This window comes from Saccoglossus kowalevskii, chromosome 13 (assembly GCF_978046115.1).
Source record: "Saccoglossus kowalevskii chromosome 13, keSacKowa6.1, whole genome shotgun sequence".
Taxonomy (NCBI): domain Eukaryota; kingdom Metazoa; phylum Hemichordata; class Enteropneusta; family Harrimaniidae; genus Saccoglossus; species Saccoglossus kowalevskii.
The window spans coordinates 10,109,434-10,125,611 of NC_140653.1; the positions used below are offsets into that span (position 1 = coordinate 10,109,434).

Genomic DNA, 16,178 nt, shown 5'->3' on the forward strand with positions numbered 1-16,178 from the left:
CCGTTTTTGCTTGTTTCATGGATGCAACAAAAGCGTTTGACAGGGTAAACCATTGGAAGTTATTCAAAAAATTACTTGACAAGGGAATGTCTGTGTTCAGTGTCTGTTGTCTATTGCATTGGTATCAAGGTCAAACTGTTTGTATCCGATAGGTTTCAGAAATATCTGCATCTTTTAGAGTGACCAATGGAGTTCAACAAGGAAGCATTCTTTCGTTGATGTTATTTTCAATTTATATTGATGATCTCGGTACTAGGGTGCAAAAAGCGGGTGTTGGATGTCATTTAGCTGGTAAAATAATGAATCATCTTTTTTATGCTGATGATATTTTGTTAGTTTCACCTTCTGTCAAATCATTGAAAAAGCTCGTTGAGATCTGCGAGTGTTATGTTATGGTGAGGAGTTTGACATTCTTTTCCACACTACTAAGACAGAATGCATGTTATTCTTTGCAAAAACGTGGGGACAGACAAGGGTTCCAAGCTTGTACTTGTATGGTAAACCTGGTTTTCGTCTCAGTGAAAAAGTACCTGGGCTATATGGTGTCATTAGATGGCAAGGATGAAGCTGATATGAAGTGACAATTGTGGTATATTTATGCTAGGGCAAATTTTATTTTACGAAAATTTATAAAAAGTTCAGATTACGATAAGTGTATGTTATTTAGAACGTATTTATACAGTATATATTGTTTGAATGTTTGGTGTGATTATCGTACACAAATTGTGAATGCAGTGCGAGTGGCTTATAATAACGCTATAAGATTGATCTTTAGCCTTAAACGGGCTAGCAGCGCCAGTGGTAATTGCGTGAATAGAAATATTTTCAACTTTGAATCTCTTCAGCGCAAGGCATTATACAACTTCAGTCAGCGCCTACTTATGAGCGATAATGCTTTAATTCGTACTTGTGTCAATTCTGACAGTTTTTTCTTATCCAAATTTTGAACTAATTTTAGACATTGTGTTTAATAGTGTTGGTGTTTGTTATGTATTTATTATGCGACTTTTTTGCCCTGAAATAAAGGACTAATTATAATAATAATCAATAATTCTGCTTCTATTGTTTTTATATCTACATACAACCTTACAATACTTCTATAACAATGCTATTTTCTTGCTCATCATTGCTGAATAGATTTAGTTAAAAGTCGCTTGTCCAAAAATTTGCGTGACTTTAAATCAAAAATAGTTAAAGTACTACAATTTTTGAGAAAGGATATGAGAGAAAAAAACTACTTTATTTTGAGTTTACTCTTCAGGTTGAAAACAAAAAAACAACCACTTTCTTTCTAAAACCAAGCACACACTTCTTTTCTCCATCTTCTATATGAGGGCCATACTGCATTGGAATTTAAAAAAAAAAACGATTTATCTCACCTGGTTAGCTACCTTTGCCAAGACACTTTGTTTGACATTTTGTGACAGCCGAAGATATGCTGCTGGCATTATGATCATTCTATCAGTCATCGACAGACCTGCCCTCTGTAGACCACTGACACTGTTGTCACTTGGTAACTGTGTATCAAACACAGAGAGGTCCTAGAAAATATAAAGTTGAAGAAAATCATTTAAATAAATGAGACGAGACACCACATGAGACGAGACATTTTCAATAGCGAGATTGTGACTGCATTCACCATATGCATATGGTTAATTTGTCATGCAGACTCCTAAAAGATTCTGGCACTTTAATGGCAGTACAGTTTTTCTACAAAAGCAGAAATTTCCACTATTGTGCACATTTACTTCAATTTTAAATATTAAACCATTTTTCAACTTCAATAAGATTCACAATGCACAGTCCTTGTCCATCACTACCACCAATCAAGGAGTGTGGGTGTACCTTTAGTTAAATAGTGCTGTGCTGCAATTACTCATTGCTGGCAATGTACTGTAATAGGGCAAGGTAAAAAATGTAATGCCATGCAACCAAAGTCTTGTATGTAAATCACTGTACTGCGTTTGAACAAAATCAAACAAGTCATCACAGAGAAACAGTTGTTAAAAATGACCTGCACCTTTAACCCAGTATGTATGATTCTGATACAAAGTCCTGTTCATCTGTGAGAAACGACTCTGAAAACCTTTGAAGACTGTCAATTCAACAAATTTGATCAGGTGCAAAGTTTCAACTGATTCAGCCGATATTTTAGTGAGATATCGGCATAGAAATGAATAAAGTGACAGGGTTCCTATTTGTTCAATGATAAATAAAACTGAAATGAATCAGAACATGAAATGAATGACATGATTTATAATGTATCAGTAGTTGTAAAGTTTGATTGCAATAAGTAAATGTATGTAAAAGACATGGTCTTTTTACAACAGTAATTGAGAAATTCCTATGGTAGTGAATTTATAGCTTTAAAAGAACCAGAATGACTGACCCTTAGGGGTCATGCATAAAGTACCAGGATGTGTGACCCTTAGGGGTCATGCATAAAGTATCAGGATGTTTGACCCTTAGGGGTCATGCGGTAAGTATCAGGACGTTTGACCCTTAGGGGTCATGCGGTAAGTACCAGTATGTGTGACCCGTAGGATTCATGCATAAAGTACCAGTATGTGTGACCCGTAGGATTCATGCATAAAGTACCAGTATGTGTGACCATCAGGAGTCATGCATAAAGTACCAGTATGTGTGACCATCAGGAGTCATGCATAAAGTACCAGTATGTGTGACCCTTAGGAGTCACGCATAAAGTACCAAGGATGTGTGACCATTAGGGGTCATGCATAAATTACCAGGATGGGTGACCCTTAGGGGTCATGCATAAATTACCAGGATGTGTGACCCTTAGGGGTCATGCATAAATTACCAGGATGTGTGACCCTTAGGGGTCATGCATAAATTACCAGGATGTGTGACCCTTAGGGGTCATGCATAAATTACCAGGATGTGTGACCCTTAGGGGTCATGCATAAAGTACCAGTATGTGTGACCATCAGGAGTCATGCATAAAGTATCAGGACGTGTGACCATCAGGAGTCATGCATAAAGTACCAGTATGTGTGACCCTCAGGGGTCATGCATAAATTACCAGGATGTGTGACCCTCAGGGGTCATGCATAAAGTACTAGGATGTGTGACTATTAGGGGTCATGCATAACTTACCAGGATGTGTGACCGTAAGGGACCATGCATGAAATACCAGGATGTGTGACCTTTAGGGACCATGCATGAAGTACCAGGATGTGCGACCTTTAGGAGCCATGCAATAAGTACTAGGATGTGCGACCTTTAGGAGCCATGCAATAAGTACTAGGATGTGCGACCTTTAGGAGCCATGCAATAAGTACTAGGATGTGCGACCTTTAGGAGCCATGCAATAAGTACTAGGATGTGCGACCTTTAGGCGCCATGCAATAAGTACTAGGATGTGCGACCTTTAGGCGCCATGCAATAAGTACTAGGATGTGCGACCTTTAGGAGCCATGCAATAAGTACTAGGATGTGTGACCTTTAGGCGCCATGCAATAAGTACTAGGATGTGTGATCTTTAGGAACCATGCATAAAGTACCAAGGATGTGTGACCCTTAGGGGTCATGCATAAATTACCAGGATGTGTGACCCTTAGGGGTCATGCATAAAGTACCAGGATGTGTGACCTTTAGGGGTCATGCATAAAGTACCAGTATGTGTGACCTTTAGGGGTCATGCATAAAGTACCAGTATGTGTGACCATCAGGAGTCATGCATAAAGTACCAGTATGTGTGACCCTTAGGAGTCACGCATAAAGTACCAAGGATGTGTGACCATTAGGGGTCATGCATAAATTACCAGGGTGTGTGACCCTTAGGGGCCATGCTTAAATTACCAGGATGTGTGACCGTAAGGGGTCATGCATTAAGTACCAGGATGTGTGACTCTTATGGGTCATGCATAAAGTACCAGTCTGAGAATGTGTGACCGTTAGGGGCCATTCATAAAGTACCAGGATGTGGGACCTTTAGGGACCATGCATAAAGTACCAGGATGTGTGACCTTTAGGGGCCATGCAATAAGTACTAGGATGTGTGACCTTTAGGGGCCATGCAATAAATACTAGGATGTGTGATCTTTAGGAACCATGCATAAAGTAACAGGATGTGTGACCTTTAGGGGCCATGCAATAAGTACTAGTATGTGTGACCGTTAGGGGCCATGCAATAAGTACTAGGATGTGTGACCTTTAGGGACCATGCATAAAGTAACAGATTGTGTGACCTTTAGGGGCCATGCAATAAGTACTAGGATGTGTGACCTTTAGGGACCATGCATAAAGTAACAGATTGTGTGACCTTTAGGGGCCATGCATAAAGTAACAGGATGTGTGACCTTTAGGGGCCATGCATAAAGTAACAGGATGTGTGACCTTTAGGAACCATGCATAAAGTAACAGGATGTGTGACCTTTAGGAACCATGCATAAAGTAACAGGATGTGTGACCTTTAGGGGCCATGCAATAAGTACTTGGATGTGTGACCTTTAGGGGCCATGCAATAAGTACTAGGATGTGTGACCTTTAGGAACCATGCATAAAGTAACAGGATGTGTGACCTTTAGGGACCATGCATAAAATAACAGGATGTGTGACCTTTAGGGACCATGCATAAAATAACAGGATGTGTGACCTTTAGGGGCCATGCAATAAGTACTAGGATGTGTGACCTTTAGGGGCCATGCATAAAGTACCAGGATGTGTGACCTTTAGGGACCATGCATAAAGTAACAGGATGTGTGACCCTTAGGGGTCATGCATAAAGTACCAGGATGTGTGACCTTTAGGGGCCATGCATAAAGTACCAGTCTGAGAATGTGTGGCCGTTAGGGGCATGCATAAATTACCAGGATGTGTGACCGTTAGGGGCCATGCAATAAGTACTAGGATGTGCGACCTTTAGGGACCATGCATAAAGTAACAGGATGTGTGACCCTTAGGGGTCATGCATAAAGTACCAGGATGTGTGACCTTTAGGCGCCATGCAATAAGTACCAGTATGTGTGACCTTTAGGGGTCATGCATAAAGTACCAGTATGTGTGACCATCAGGAGTCATGCATAAAGTACCAGTAAGTGTGACCATTAGGAGTCACGCATAAAGTACCAAGGATGTGTGACCATTAGGGGTCATGCATAAATTACCAGGATGTGTGACCCTTAGGGGCCATGCATAAATTACCAGGATGTGTGACCCTTAGGGGCCATGCATAAATTACCAGGATGTGTGACCGTAAGGGGTCATGCATTAAGTACCAGGATGTGCGACTCTTATGGGTCATGCATAAAGTACCAGTCTGAGAATGTGTGACCGTTAGGGGCCATTCATAAAGTACCAGGATGTGGGACCTTTAGGGACCATGCATAAAGTACCAGGATGTGTGACCTTTAGGGGCCATGCAATAAGTACTAGGATGTGTGACCTTTAGGGGCCATGCAATAAATACTAGGATGTGTGATCTTTAGGAACCATGCATAAAGTAACAGGATGTGTGACCTTTAGGGGCCATGCAATAAGTACTAGGATGTGTGACCTTTAGGGGCCATGCAATAAGTACTAGGATGTGTGACCTTTAGGGACCATGCATAAAGTAACAGATTGTGTGACCTTTAGGGGCCATGCAATAAGTACTAGGATGTGTGACCTTTAGGGACCATGCATAAAGTAACAGATTGTGTGACCTTTAGGGGCCATGCATAAAGTAACAGGATGTGTGACCTTTAGGGGCCATGCATAAAGTAACAGGATGTGTGACCTTTAGGAACCATGCATAAAGTAACAGGATGTGTGACCTTTAGGGGCCATGCAATAAGTACTTGGATGTGTGACCTTTAGGGGCCATGCAATAAGTACTAGGATGTGTGACCTTTAGGAACCATGCATAAAGTAACAGGATGTGTGACCTTTAGGGACCATGCATAAAATAACAGGATGTGTGACCTTTAGGGACCATGCATAAAATAACAGGATGTGTGACCTTTAGGGGCCATGCAATAAGTACTAGGATGTGTGACCTTTAGGGGCCATGCATAAAGTACCAGGATGTGTGACCTTTAGGGACCATGCATAAAGTAACAGGATGTGTGACCTTTAGGAGCCATGCAATAAGTACTAAGATGTGTGATCTTTAGGAACCATGCATAAAGTAACAGGATGTGTGACCGTTAGGGGCTATGCAATAAGTACTAGGATGTGTGACCTTTAGGGGCTATGCAATAAGTACTAGGATGTGTGACCTTTAGGGGCCATGCATAAAGTACCAGTCTGAGAATGTGTGGCCGTTAGGGGCCATGCATAAAGTAACAGGATGTGTGACCTTTAGGGACCATGCATAAAGTAACAGGATGTGCGACCGTTAGGGGCCATGCATAAAGTACCAGGATGTGTGACCTTTAGGGACCATGCATAAAGTAACAGGATGTGTGACCTTTAGGGGCCATGCAATGAGTACTAGGATGTGTGACCTTTAGGGGCCATGCATAAAGTACCAGGATGTGTGACCTTTAGGGACCATGCATAAAGTAACAGGATGTGCGACCGTTAGGGGCCATGCATAAAGTACCAGGATGTGTGACCTTTAGGGACCATGCATAAAGTAACAGGATGTGTGACCTTTAGGGGCCATGCAATGAGTACTAGGATGTGTGACCTTTAGGGGCCATGCATAAAGTACCAGGATGTGTGACCTTTAGGGGCCATGCATAAAATACCAGGATGTGTGACCCTTAGGGGTCATGCATAAAGTACCAGGATGTGTGACCTTTAGTGGTCATGCATAAAGTACCAGGATGTGTGACCTTTAGGGGTCATGCATTAAGTACCAGTCTGAGAATGTGTGGCCGTTAGGGGCATGCATAAATTACCAGGATGTGTGACCTTTAGGGGCCATGCATAAAGTACCAGGAAGTGTGACCTTTAGGGGCCATGCATAAAGTACCAGGATGTGTGACCCTTAGGGGTCATGCATAAAGTACCAGGATGTGTGACCTTTAGTGGTCATGCATAAAGTACCAGGATGTGTGACATTTAAAGTTCATGTATAACGTACCAGAATACGTGATGTTTGGGGGTCATGCATAACGTACCAGAATGTGTGACCTTTAGGGGCTATGCATAAAGTACCAGGATGTGTGACCTTTAGAGTTCATGTATAACGTACCAGAATATGTGATGTTTGGGGGTCATGCATAACGTACCAGAATGTGTGACCTTTAGGCGTCATGCATAAAGTACCAGGATGTGTGACCTTTTAACCTACCAGAACGTGTGACCTTTAGGGGTCATGCATAAAATACCAGAATGTGTGACCTTTAGAGTTCATGTATAACGTACCAGAATATGTGATGTTTGGGGGTCATGCATAACGTACCAGAATGTGTGACCTTTAGGGGTCATGCATAAAGTACCAGGATGTGTGACTTTTAGAGTTCATGTATAAAGTACCAGAATATGTGACGTTTGGAGGTCATGCATAATGTATCATACCTGTGATCTGGGCATTATTAAGGCATACGGTTGACCATTATGAAGGAGATGATACCATTTTATTGTTTCCCCTTGTAAAACTAGCACAGCTTGCCTCTCAGGAAGTGAGTCTTTGTGCTCTAGTGAAGTCTTGTGCACAGAATGTTCTCCATGATGACGAGACTCTCTCGCATTGCCGCTAGGATTAGATGCAGCGTCTCTGTCTGTATCAACTTTTGTTATACTCTCAATACCCTGCTTACGAGACACAATATCTGGCATTCCAAGAAGAGTCACAGCAACATTACTAGATAACTGGATGGATTTCTCACCATTGACAGTCACTGGTTTCACATGCAGAAATTGTTTGTCATTGACCACAAATAACTGCACGACATCAGTTGTTGGTTTCATGCCAGTGTGGTTTGTTTCTGGTCTTTCTACACTAGTAGATATTGCTGTGGAATGAGAGATGAAAATATCAATCAATCAATTAATTCTTTCTGATAATCTGAGCAAACAATGGCCAAACTACGTTCACATACTAGCATAGGGGGTTCAAATAGAAACTATGGTATGTAAATATGGTTACAAGAACTCACAAATAAACATATTTCTAGAAATACAAATGGAAGTGAGTGTGTGAAAGAAATAGCTAGGGTGTTTCTCTTCACAGAAATGTCCATGGTAATTTGAGATTGTTGACTGATGAATTTCCCAACAATTTCACTTTACTGGCAAAATTCGAAAACAAATTATTTCTCGCAAATTTAGTATGATCATAGCAAAATTTGTGATTCATCCCATCCGTAAGTCAGTTATTAATCACCGATAGTGTAACTATTAAATTGTTGTTGTTTCACAAATCACAATATCGCTATGACTCCCTATTTTTGCAGTTGTAGAAGATGTAGGACACTTGCGTGATCTTGTCAAAACTGTACTGCTCTTGTTGTATTCTCGCTTCCTCTTCAGTGATACAGTGTCATTACATCCAGCATTATCTCGATTTAGTTTCTTGTGGAAATTAACTGCATCAGACATAGAAAACTGCACATAGCTACGAATTTGTGACTTTTCAATGTACTTGGAGCAGCCCAACTGTTCTACAGACGGAAAGCTGCTGATGAGAAAACGTTCTACCACAACTTGGTATCTGTTCAGTCTAAGTAGCTGACCTAAACACCAAGACTTTACATATGGACAGTTGAAACGTCTTGTTTGATTCTGTGACTGAGTGTTCTGGTATAGGCAAGTTGGATCGCAGGTATGACTGTGATCTGAATCGTCAAGATCAGCAATTACACAGTCAATAGAACCAGTCTGGTCCACTAACTGCAAGAGTCCGGTCTTATTACAGACTTCTAAGTGACCGATGAGCAACTGAGAGAAAAAAAAAACATAGCAAATCTATTACAACCTTGCCTTTCAATTATTTTTAAATTGGTAAACTGTTAATGGAAGGACGAACACAGTACGTTAGATACAGTAAAATGCTGAAAATGACAAAGCACCTGATATTTTGCTGAATGAAAGAGTCTATCTTATGAAAACAATCACTTCCCTATAATGTAAAAGCCGACTGTACACTTGCGATCATTTTGAATTGAAAATAAATGGAACTGAGGTTTATAATCCAAAAATTAGTTTAGTTACCCCAAATATCCATACAAAAGAAGAGTAAAAATTACATCAAACTTGTTTGCAGTTTTGGTTCTCAATTGAGATTCACAATCTAGAAATTAGTTTACCGTACTTCCCCAATCATAAGCCCAGGGGCCTGAACATGTAAAATCGGGAAAATTAGGGGATGGGCTTATGCTCGAGGACCACCTCAGAAAAGATAATTTGTTGGGGGGTTTAATATTGTAACCATCTTCCCAGCCATGAAAAATTATCCAAATTACATCTTTCATTCACAGTACCGGTCTCGGAGAAATATTACATCTTTTACACTTCCCCTGATCACGGTTCTAAGCAAACTATTGAATAAACTGTTTGATAAAAAAGCCTTCCTAACACACCATTTTCTTACCATGGTAAATATTTTATTTTACGTCAGTAAAAATACGTGGTCACGACTGTAAAATAGAATTCCTGTGTCACACGCCGCCGCTTACGTGAAAACAATGGAAGGCTTCAAAAGCAGTCACACCTCGCAGAGGTGTTAAATTTGCCACAACGGACATGAAAACTACGATGGTTGTTACTGTTGTAGTTCGGACACAGAGTTAATTAGCACACACGAGATAAACCATAAACATGAATTGATAGTATATGTGAAGAAATAAAGTACATGTTGTGTGACAAGTTCCTCTATCCCTGTCGTGGACAAGAAGTTTGTTTAACCGCAACCCGGATTCAAACAAACAAAAATGTCTGGCGTTGCTTGACCGAGATAGAGGGGCCGTGTGTAGGCTCAGAAACTAATTACAAGATCTTTATCATTATCTTCAGTGTGGAATGTTTTCGATCGTACACAAGCTCTCAAAGCAATTTCCGCCATTGTGTTTTTCAGCATGATTTGACCTGAAACAACTTTATTTGACAGGTCACATTTTTCGTTAACCAATCAAAATGCTGTGTCATACATATGGAGTTTTCCGATTAAGTAATTTTTTCATCGCAATGCAGAAGTGAATTACCCTGATGTTAAAATGTGATCTATTAACACTGATTTTGACAAAAAGAAACAATTTTTGCAAATTTTCAAAAGGTAAACTGAGGGTGGGTGAAGTATTTAAGCCTTTCACGGTCATTAACAAGTCACGTCGAAGAATAGTTTGCTTTTTCACCCCCCATTCAATGGACACAATTATTCAGAAAAGTAAAACGATGTTCAATGACCAGGTTTCACAACTTGATGATTACATTTTTGGCGTTTTGAAAACTACTACCAAAAAGAAATATGGACTTCAGTATTGCAACAACGGGGTTCATCGTGAGTAAATAACAGAATAGAAAAGATGTGAACCATGTTCCGTAAGTTCGCCCGCCATGCACTTTAAAATTAATGCAAAAGCAGGAACCACACCAATAACAATTTTTATACAATGAATCGACACCCGGTAAAAACACCCTTGGCCTATACTCAGGGATGTCCTAAACTCGTTAAATGTCTAAAACAGAGGGCTGGGCTTATACTTGGAGAGGGGCTTATGATCGGGGGAGTACGATATTTACCCCAAATATCTATTCAAAAGAAATATTAGATTTTAAAACAGAGTCTACCATTAAATACTAGAAAGCTATGGTTACTCACCAATGGCGGTTTGAAATCTGCAGGTTCCATGAGGTCATAGCGCCAATATAACGCTTCATTCAAATTTGTAGTCTGTTGCGATACTAACAAATCTACAGGTCTCCAGCTTTCTTCTCGAAATGCCATCTTTTCTAGCATTTGTTTAAGTTCAGCCATAGTAGGAATTGTGTACAGATCAGACTAGGAATTAAAACAGTTCAGAAAATTGCATAATTTAATGTAATTGCAAGAAAGTTGCTGTGATTTGCTGTAGAGATTCTCAGTAAAATGTTATAAAATTAGACAGTTTTCTCAAATTCATTTCTCTCAAAAATGAAATGAAACCACAATGAGTTCCCCTCAATTTGTTTTCATTCCCCTTCACACTGTTTTTGTTCCCTTTAAAATCCTTTTTCATTCTTCTTCACACTGTTTCCCCTCCTGTTAATTTCTGTGGCGTATACCGCAAGTGAGAAGACCAAAGTTTTCATCAGATGCATGCTTGCTTTGTTTTGTTTTTTCATAAATAAATATTCAAGTGAACAAGTCAATGAAAATGACACAGTCCTCGTTAAATTTTTGAAAGTTCTCTTTGTGCTTGTCATATTAAAGTGGAGAGGTTGTCGCGAGCGTGTCCTTCAAACTTGAGTCCCAAGTGGCGTATACAACAGATTCAAATCAAAATCAAATTTGAATGTGTGTTGCATGACGACCCCTCCGGTTTAAGACATAGCAAAGAAAAACATAGATCACAAGTGAAAGCATGTCCAAGTTATCACATTTTAAACATACAAGATGGCCGCCAGTCAATTTGATCAAATTGCAAATTGAATTGACATGTACAATGTATCCATTTATGACATGCTAAATATCAATGAAAATGATACATGGATGACACTGACATGTATGATGTATGTGCCAAATATGAATGAAAATGGTACATAAATCTTGGAAATATAGTAGAAAGGCCAAAAAGTCAGATGGCTGTCAATCATCCCTTCTTGATCCGATTTTGAAACAAATTGTCATGGACATGTACAAAGTATGTGCCAAAATTTGAATGAAAACTGACAAAGCATATCCAAGATACAACATATAAAAAAACAACAAGATGCCTTCCAGTCGGCCATCTTTGATCCAATTGCGAAATAAATTGTCATGTACATGTATCCTAACATATATAATCTATGTACCAAGTTTGAATGAAAACTGACAAAGCATGTCCAAAACACCATTTTCAAAAAACAAGATGGCTGCCAGTCGGCCATTTTGAATCAAATCACTAAACCACTGCATGTGCATATGTCCCACATAAAGTACTAAGCACATGCAAAGAATAAACGAAATCGGTCTACCAAAGGATTCTGAAATATTACTCTGGACAGGCTGATGCACGAACGAACAGATGGACAGACTTGCAGATGGACGGAGGATGTGTATCCTAACATGTATAATCTATGTACCAAATTTGAATGAAAACTTACAAAGCATGTCCAAAATGCAACATTTTCAAAAAACAAGATGGCTGCCAGTCAACCATTTTGAATCGAATTGCTAAACCACTGCGCATGTGCATATGTCCCACATACAGTACTAACCACATGCAAAAAATGAATGGAATTGGTCCAAAGGATTCTGAAATATGACTCCGGAAGTATGGACACATGGACAGACACACGGACGGATGGAAACTGAATTATAAGTCCCCATTTTCGGACTTAGTCCTAACAGGGACTAAGAACAGAGCAATGATGCATTTTGTGTTATGTGAATAAAAAATATCATTATTATTTTCAAACGCTCCATTACCTGTGGTCAAAATTGAAGGAAATATCTGTCTTTTGAGCACTGAAACAACCAATCAGTCTGTTTCAATCACTGACAAACATTGGGAAAACTCCCAGATACTGAAAAGTATTGAGAAAATGTTTTCAAACCTATGAGAAGTGTGAGAAACTTGCAAAGGTAAGGGTTACCTTGGAAACTGCATCTGATCCAACCACAGAACATGGATGTCTTGGATCAAGAAACTCAGCATATATATTACGAGATAATTTCGGTAATAATGGTTTCTGATCTGATGGAGATGCTATTCTTAATATATTAAAAAAGACACCAGGAATCTTCTGCTCTGGTCTGAAAAGAAGACAACAAATAATTATTTCAATAGACATATATTTGTTGTTATCACCACTATAATAACAAAAAATAAAAATGATACAAACTTATTTACAGTTATTTACAATTTATTTACATTGTTACCAAAGTTAGGCATAATTGTTGTCATCAATTAAAGGGCGGGAGTTGTCGTGTCGCATCCTGTTCATTTATTGAAAGCAGATAAAGTGTACTTGGCATTGTAATGCTGAGATTTGGGATCTCAGCTCATAACCTGTCTATTATAACAATGCAAAATGTTGAAATAATTTCAGTTTAAAGGGCGACAGTCGTCGTGCCGCGTCCTGTTCGACATGGGACTCATAGCGACGTATACAACGCGTGTAAAATACATTGTTTATTTATATGAAATTCGGACACGCGCTGCGCGACGACCACCGCGCTTTAAGCATACTTTGTTAAAACCAGTTAGGTGTACATTGTCATCACTAGTTAAGCATATATTGTTATCACTTGTTATGCAAACATTATTATCAGTTAAGCACACATTGTTATCTCTAGTTATGCAGACATTATCATCACTAATTAGGCACACATGGTTATCTCTAGTTATGCATACATTATCATCACTAATTAGGCACATATTGTTATCTCTAGTTATGTATACATTATCATCACGAATTAGACACACATTGTTGTCTCTAGTTATGCATACATTATCATCACTAATTAGGCACATATTGTTATCTCTAGTTATGTAAATGTTATTATCACTAATTGGGCACGCATTGTAATCTCTAGTTAGGCATACATTATCATCACTAATTAGGCACACATTGTTATCTCTAGTTATGCATACATTATCATCACTAATTAGGCACACATTGATATCTGTAGTTATGCATACATTATCATCACTAATTAGACACACATTGTTATCTCAAGTTATGCATACATTATCATCACTAATTAGACACATATTGTTATCTCTAGTTATGTATACATTATCATCACTAGGCACACATTGTTATCTCTAGTTATGCATACATTATCATAACTAATTAGGCACATATTGTTATCTCTAGTTATGCATACATTATCATCACTAATTAGACACACAATGTTATCTCTAGTTATGCATACATTATCATCACTAATTAGGCACACATTGTTATCTCTAGTTATGTATACATTATCATCACTAGGCACACATTGTTATCTCTAGTTATGCATACATTATCATCACTAATTAGACACATATTGTTATCTCTAGTTATGCATACATTATCATCACTAATTAGACACACAATGTTATCTCTAGTTATGCATACATTATCATCACTAATTAGGCACACATTGTTATCTCTAGTTATGTATACATTATCATCACTAGGCACACATTGTTATCTCTAGCTATGCATACATTATCATCACTAATTAGACACACAATGTTATCTCTAGTTATGCATACATTATCATCACTAATTAGGCACACATTGTTATCTCTAGTTATGCATACATTATCATCACTAATTAGACACATATTGTTATCTCTAGTTATGCATACATTATCATCACTAATTAGACACACAATGTTATCTCTAGTTATGCATACATTATCATCACTAATTAGGCACACATTGTTATCTCTAGTTATGTATACATTATCATCACTAGGCACACATTGTTATCTCTAGTTATGCATACATTATCATCACTAATAAGACACACAATGTTATCTCTAGTTATGCATACATTATCATCACTAATTAGGCACACATTGTTATCTCTAGTTATGCATAACATTGTTACCACACTGGTTCAGTTCACTTACTTGTTGTGTTTTGGTATATGCATGCCCATTAGCAGCTTTTCACTGAATAAAAAAAAAACATTAGATAACACCGTAAACATTTGACAATACAAAGTAATTAAAATCAGCAGATACTACTATATATGAAACACATGTGTATGAATACCAGTCAATGTAACATGTTCACTTTATTGAGTTCTTTAATCAGGTATGAGTAAATACAAAGAGAAAACTAGAAATATTACTCAGTTTAAACTGGTTTTCAATTTACATAGAATTTTGGTGAAGACAGATTTTACTAGTACCTCAACACTATGAATGTTGAGAGGGAAACTGGAGGAAAATGAGCAACTTGATTCTAAAGAGACAATCTGTAGGTACAACATACCTCAAAATTTGAGGTACAAATTTCTTCTTCATCTGCATTGCCATGTCAACCAGCCATTGATAATACACAAGGCTAAGATTATTGGAGTACAACAGGTGCATGTAGACGCTTGTGTTGGTCAGAAATGGCTGAAAATTAACCATTGAATTTTTTTTTAATTTCATAAAAAAAACCAAATAATTCAAGGGTAATGGGAAATTATGTCCATTTCGTTGAAAATTATGAATAAACACATAAAAATGTTTCAAAAAAATTATTGCAATCAAGTGAATGAATCGATCTATTACCCTGTATGCTGTCAGTAAAGGTGAGAACTCCGTAATGAAAACAGTACTGAGAGTACAACAACACAGTCGAATCCTGGGAATCTATATAAAGATATCATGAAATCATTAATTATTTATTTCTGGACAGTAACTTTACATATTAAATGATGTCAACATTTCTCAAAGGTTTCCCATAATCTCAGTAAAATACACAAATCTGATTTCTGATTGGGAGTGCCAAGAAAACATGCGTCCAATCAAACCAAAAATAAGAATCTACCCAAGGTATAGCAGTGATGATATGGCAGAATAAACAACCCTTACAAATTTAGATAGTGCATGTATATAATGAAAATAACAAACATCAACAATGAGTCATTTAACAACTTTCCAAAAAAATTATATGTCTGACATTAATTTCATTATTATTCATCAGATATCTTAAAATTTCCCAGTATCAAACAATACCTTATTAAGAAATGTGAATTCCGAATGACCAGCAATATTTCAATGATGGCAGACATGTTTCAATAGGAGGTTTATATTTGGCGAGAAAATTCCATTTATTTTTTAGGTTCCAATACCAGTACCAAGTGTTCAAGAATTCAAAGACGTATAATTAAATAATTAGATTATTATAAAGATAGTGTACTCATAGAATGTTACATATCACTTGATAATCCCGCTGCATGTAATTCAGACATACATACCATTTTGTAAACTTTCAAATGAGCATTGAGAATCTCAACTTTGACGCCGACTCTCATTCCTCTACCTTGGTTTGGACATGGTTGATAACCAATATATAACCTACATGAATACATAATGGTTTGGACATGATTGATAACCAATATATAACCTACATGAAATATAATGGTTTGGACAAGGTTGATAACCAATATA

At 38.0% G+C, this 16,178-nt stretch overlaps 2 protein-coding genes across 2 annotated transcripts in view; one reads left to right on the forward strand and one right to left on the reverse strand.

Annotated features, from left to right (window-relative positions):
• The window catches only part of LOC144346511 (uncharacterized), a 75,829-nt gene that overhangs the window by 12,031 nt on the left and 47,620 nt on the right, over window positions 1-16,178 (forward strand). The gene's annotated exons all lie outside the window — the stretch shown is intronic.
• LOC102807021 (CST complex subunit CTC1-like) overlaps window positions 1-16,178 on the reverse strand; it is a 42,672-nt gene that overhangs the window by 8,138 nt on the left and 18,356 nt on the right. Inside the window, exons 13-20 of the mRNA XM_085506811.1 lie at window positions 15,297-15,377; window positions 15,010-15,137; window positions 14,643-14,684; window positions 12,667-12,826; window positions 10,712-10,891; window positions 8,394-8,832; window positions 7,471-7,907; window positions 1,380-1,541 (exon numbers count right to left, since the gene is read on the reverse strand). Coding sequence (XP_085362937.1) covers window positions 1,380-1,541; window positions 7,471-7,907; window positions 8,394-8,832; window positions 10,712-10,891; window positions 12,667-12,826; window positions 14,643-14,684; window positions 15,010-15,137; window positions 15,297-15,377 — 1,629 coding nt within the window. The remainder of the gene's footprint in view (window positions 1-1,379; window positions 1,542-7,470; window positions 7,908-8,393; window positions 8,833-10,711; window positions 10,892-12,666; window positions 12,827-14,642; window positions 14,685-15,009; window positions 15,138-15,296; window positions 15,378-16,178) is intronic.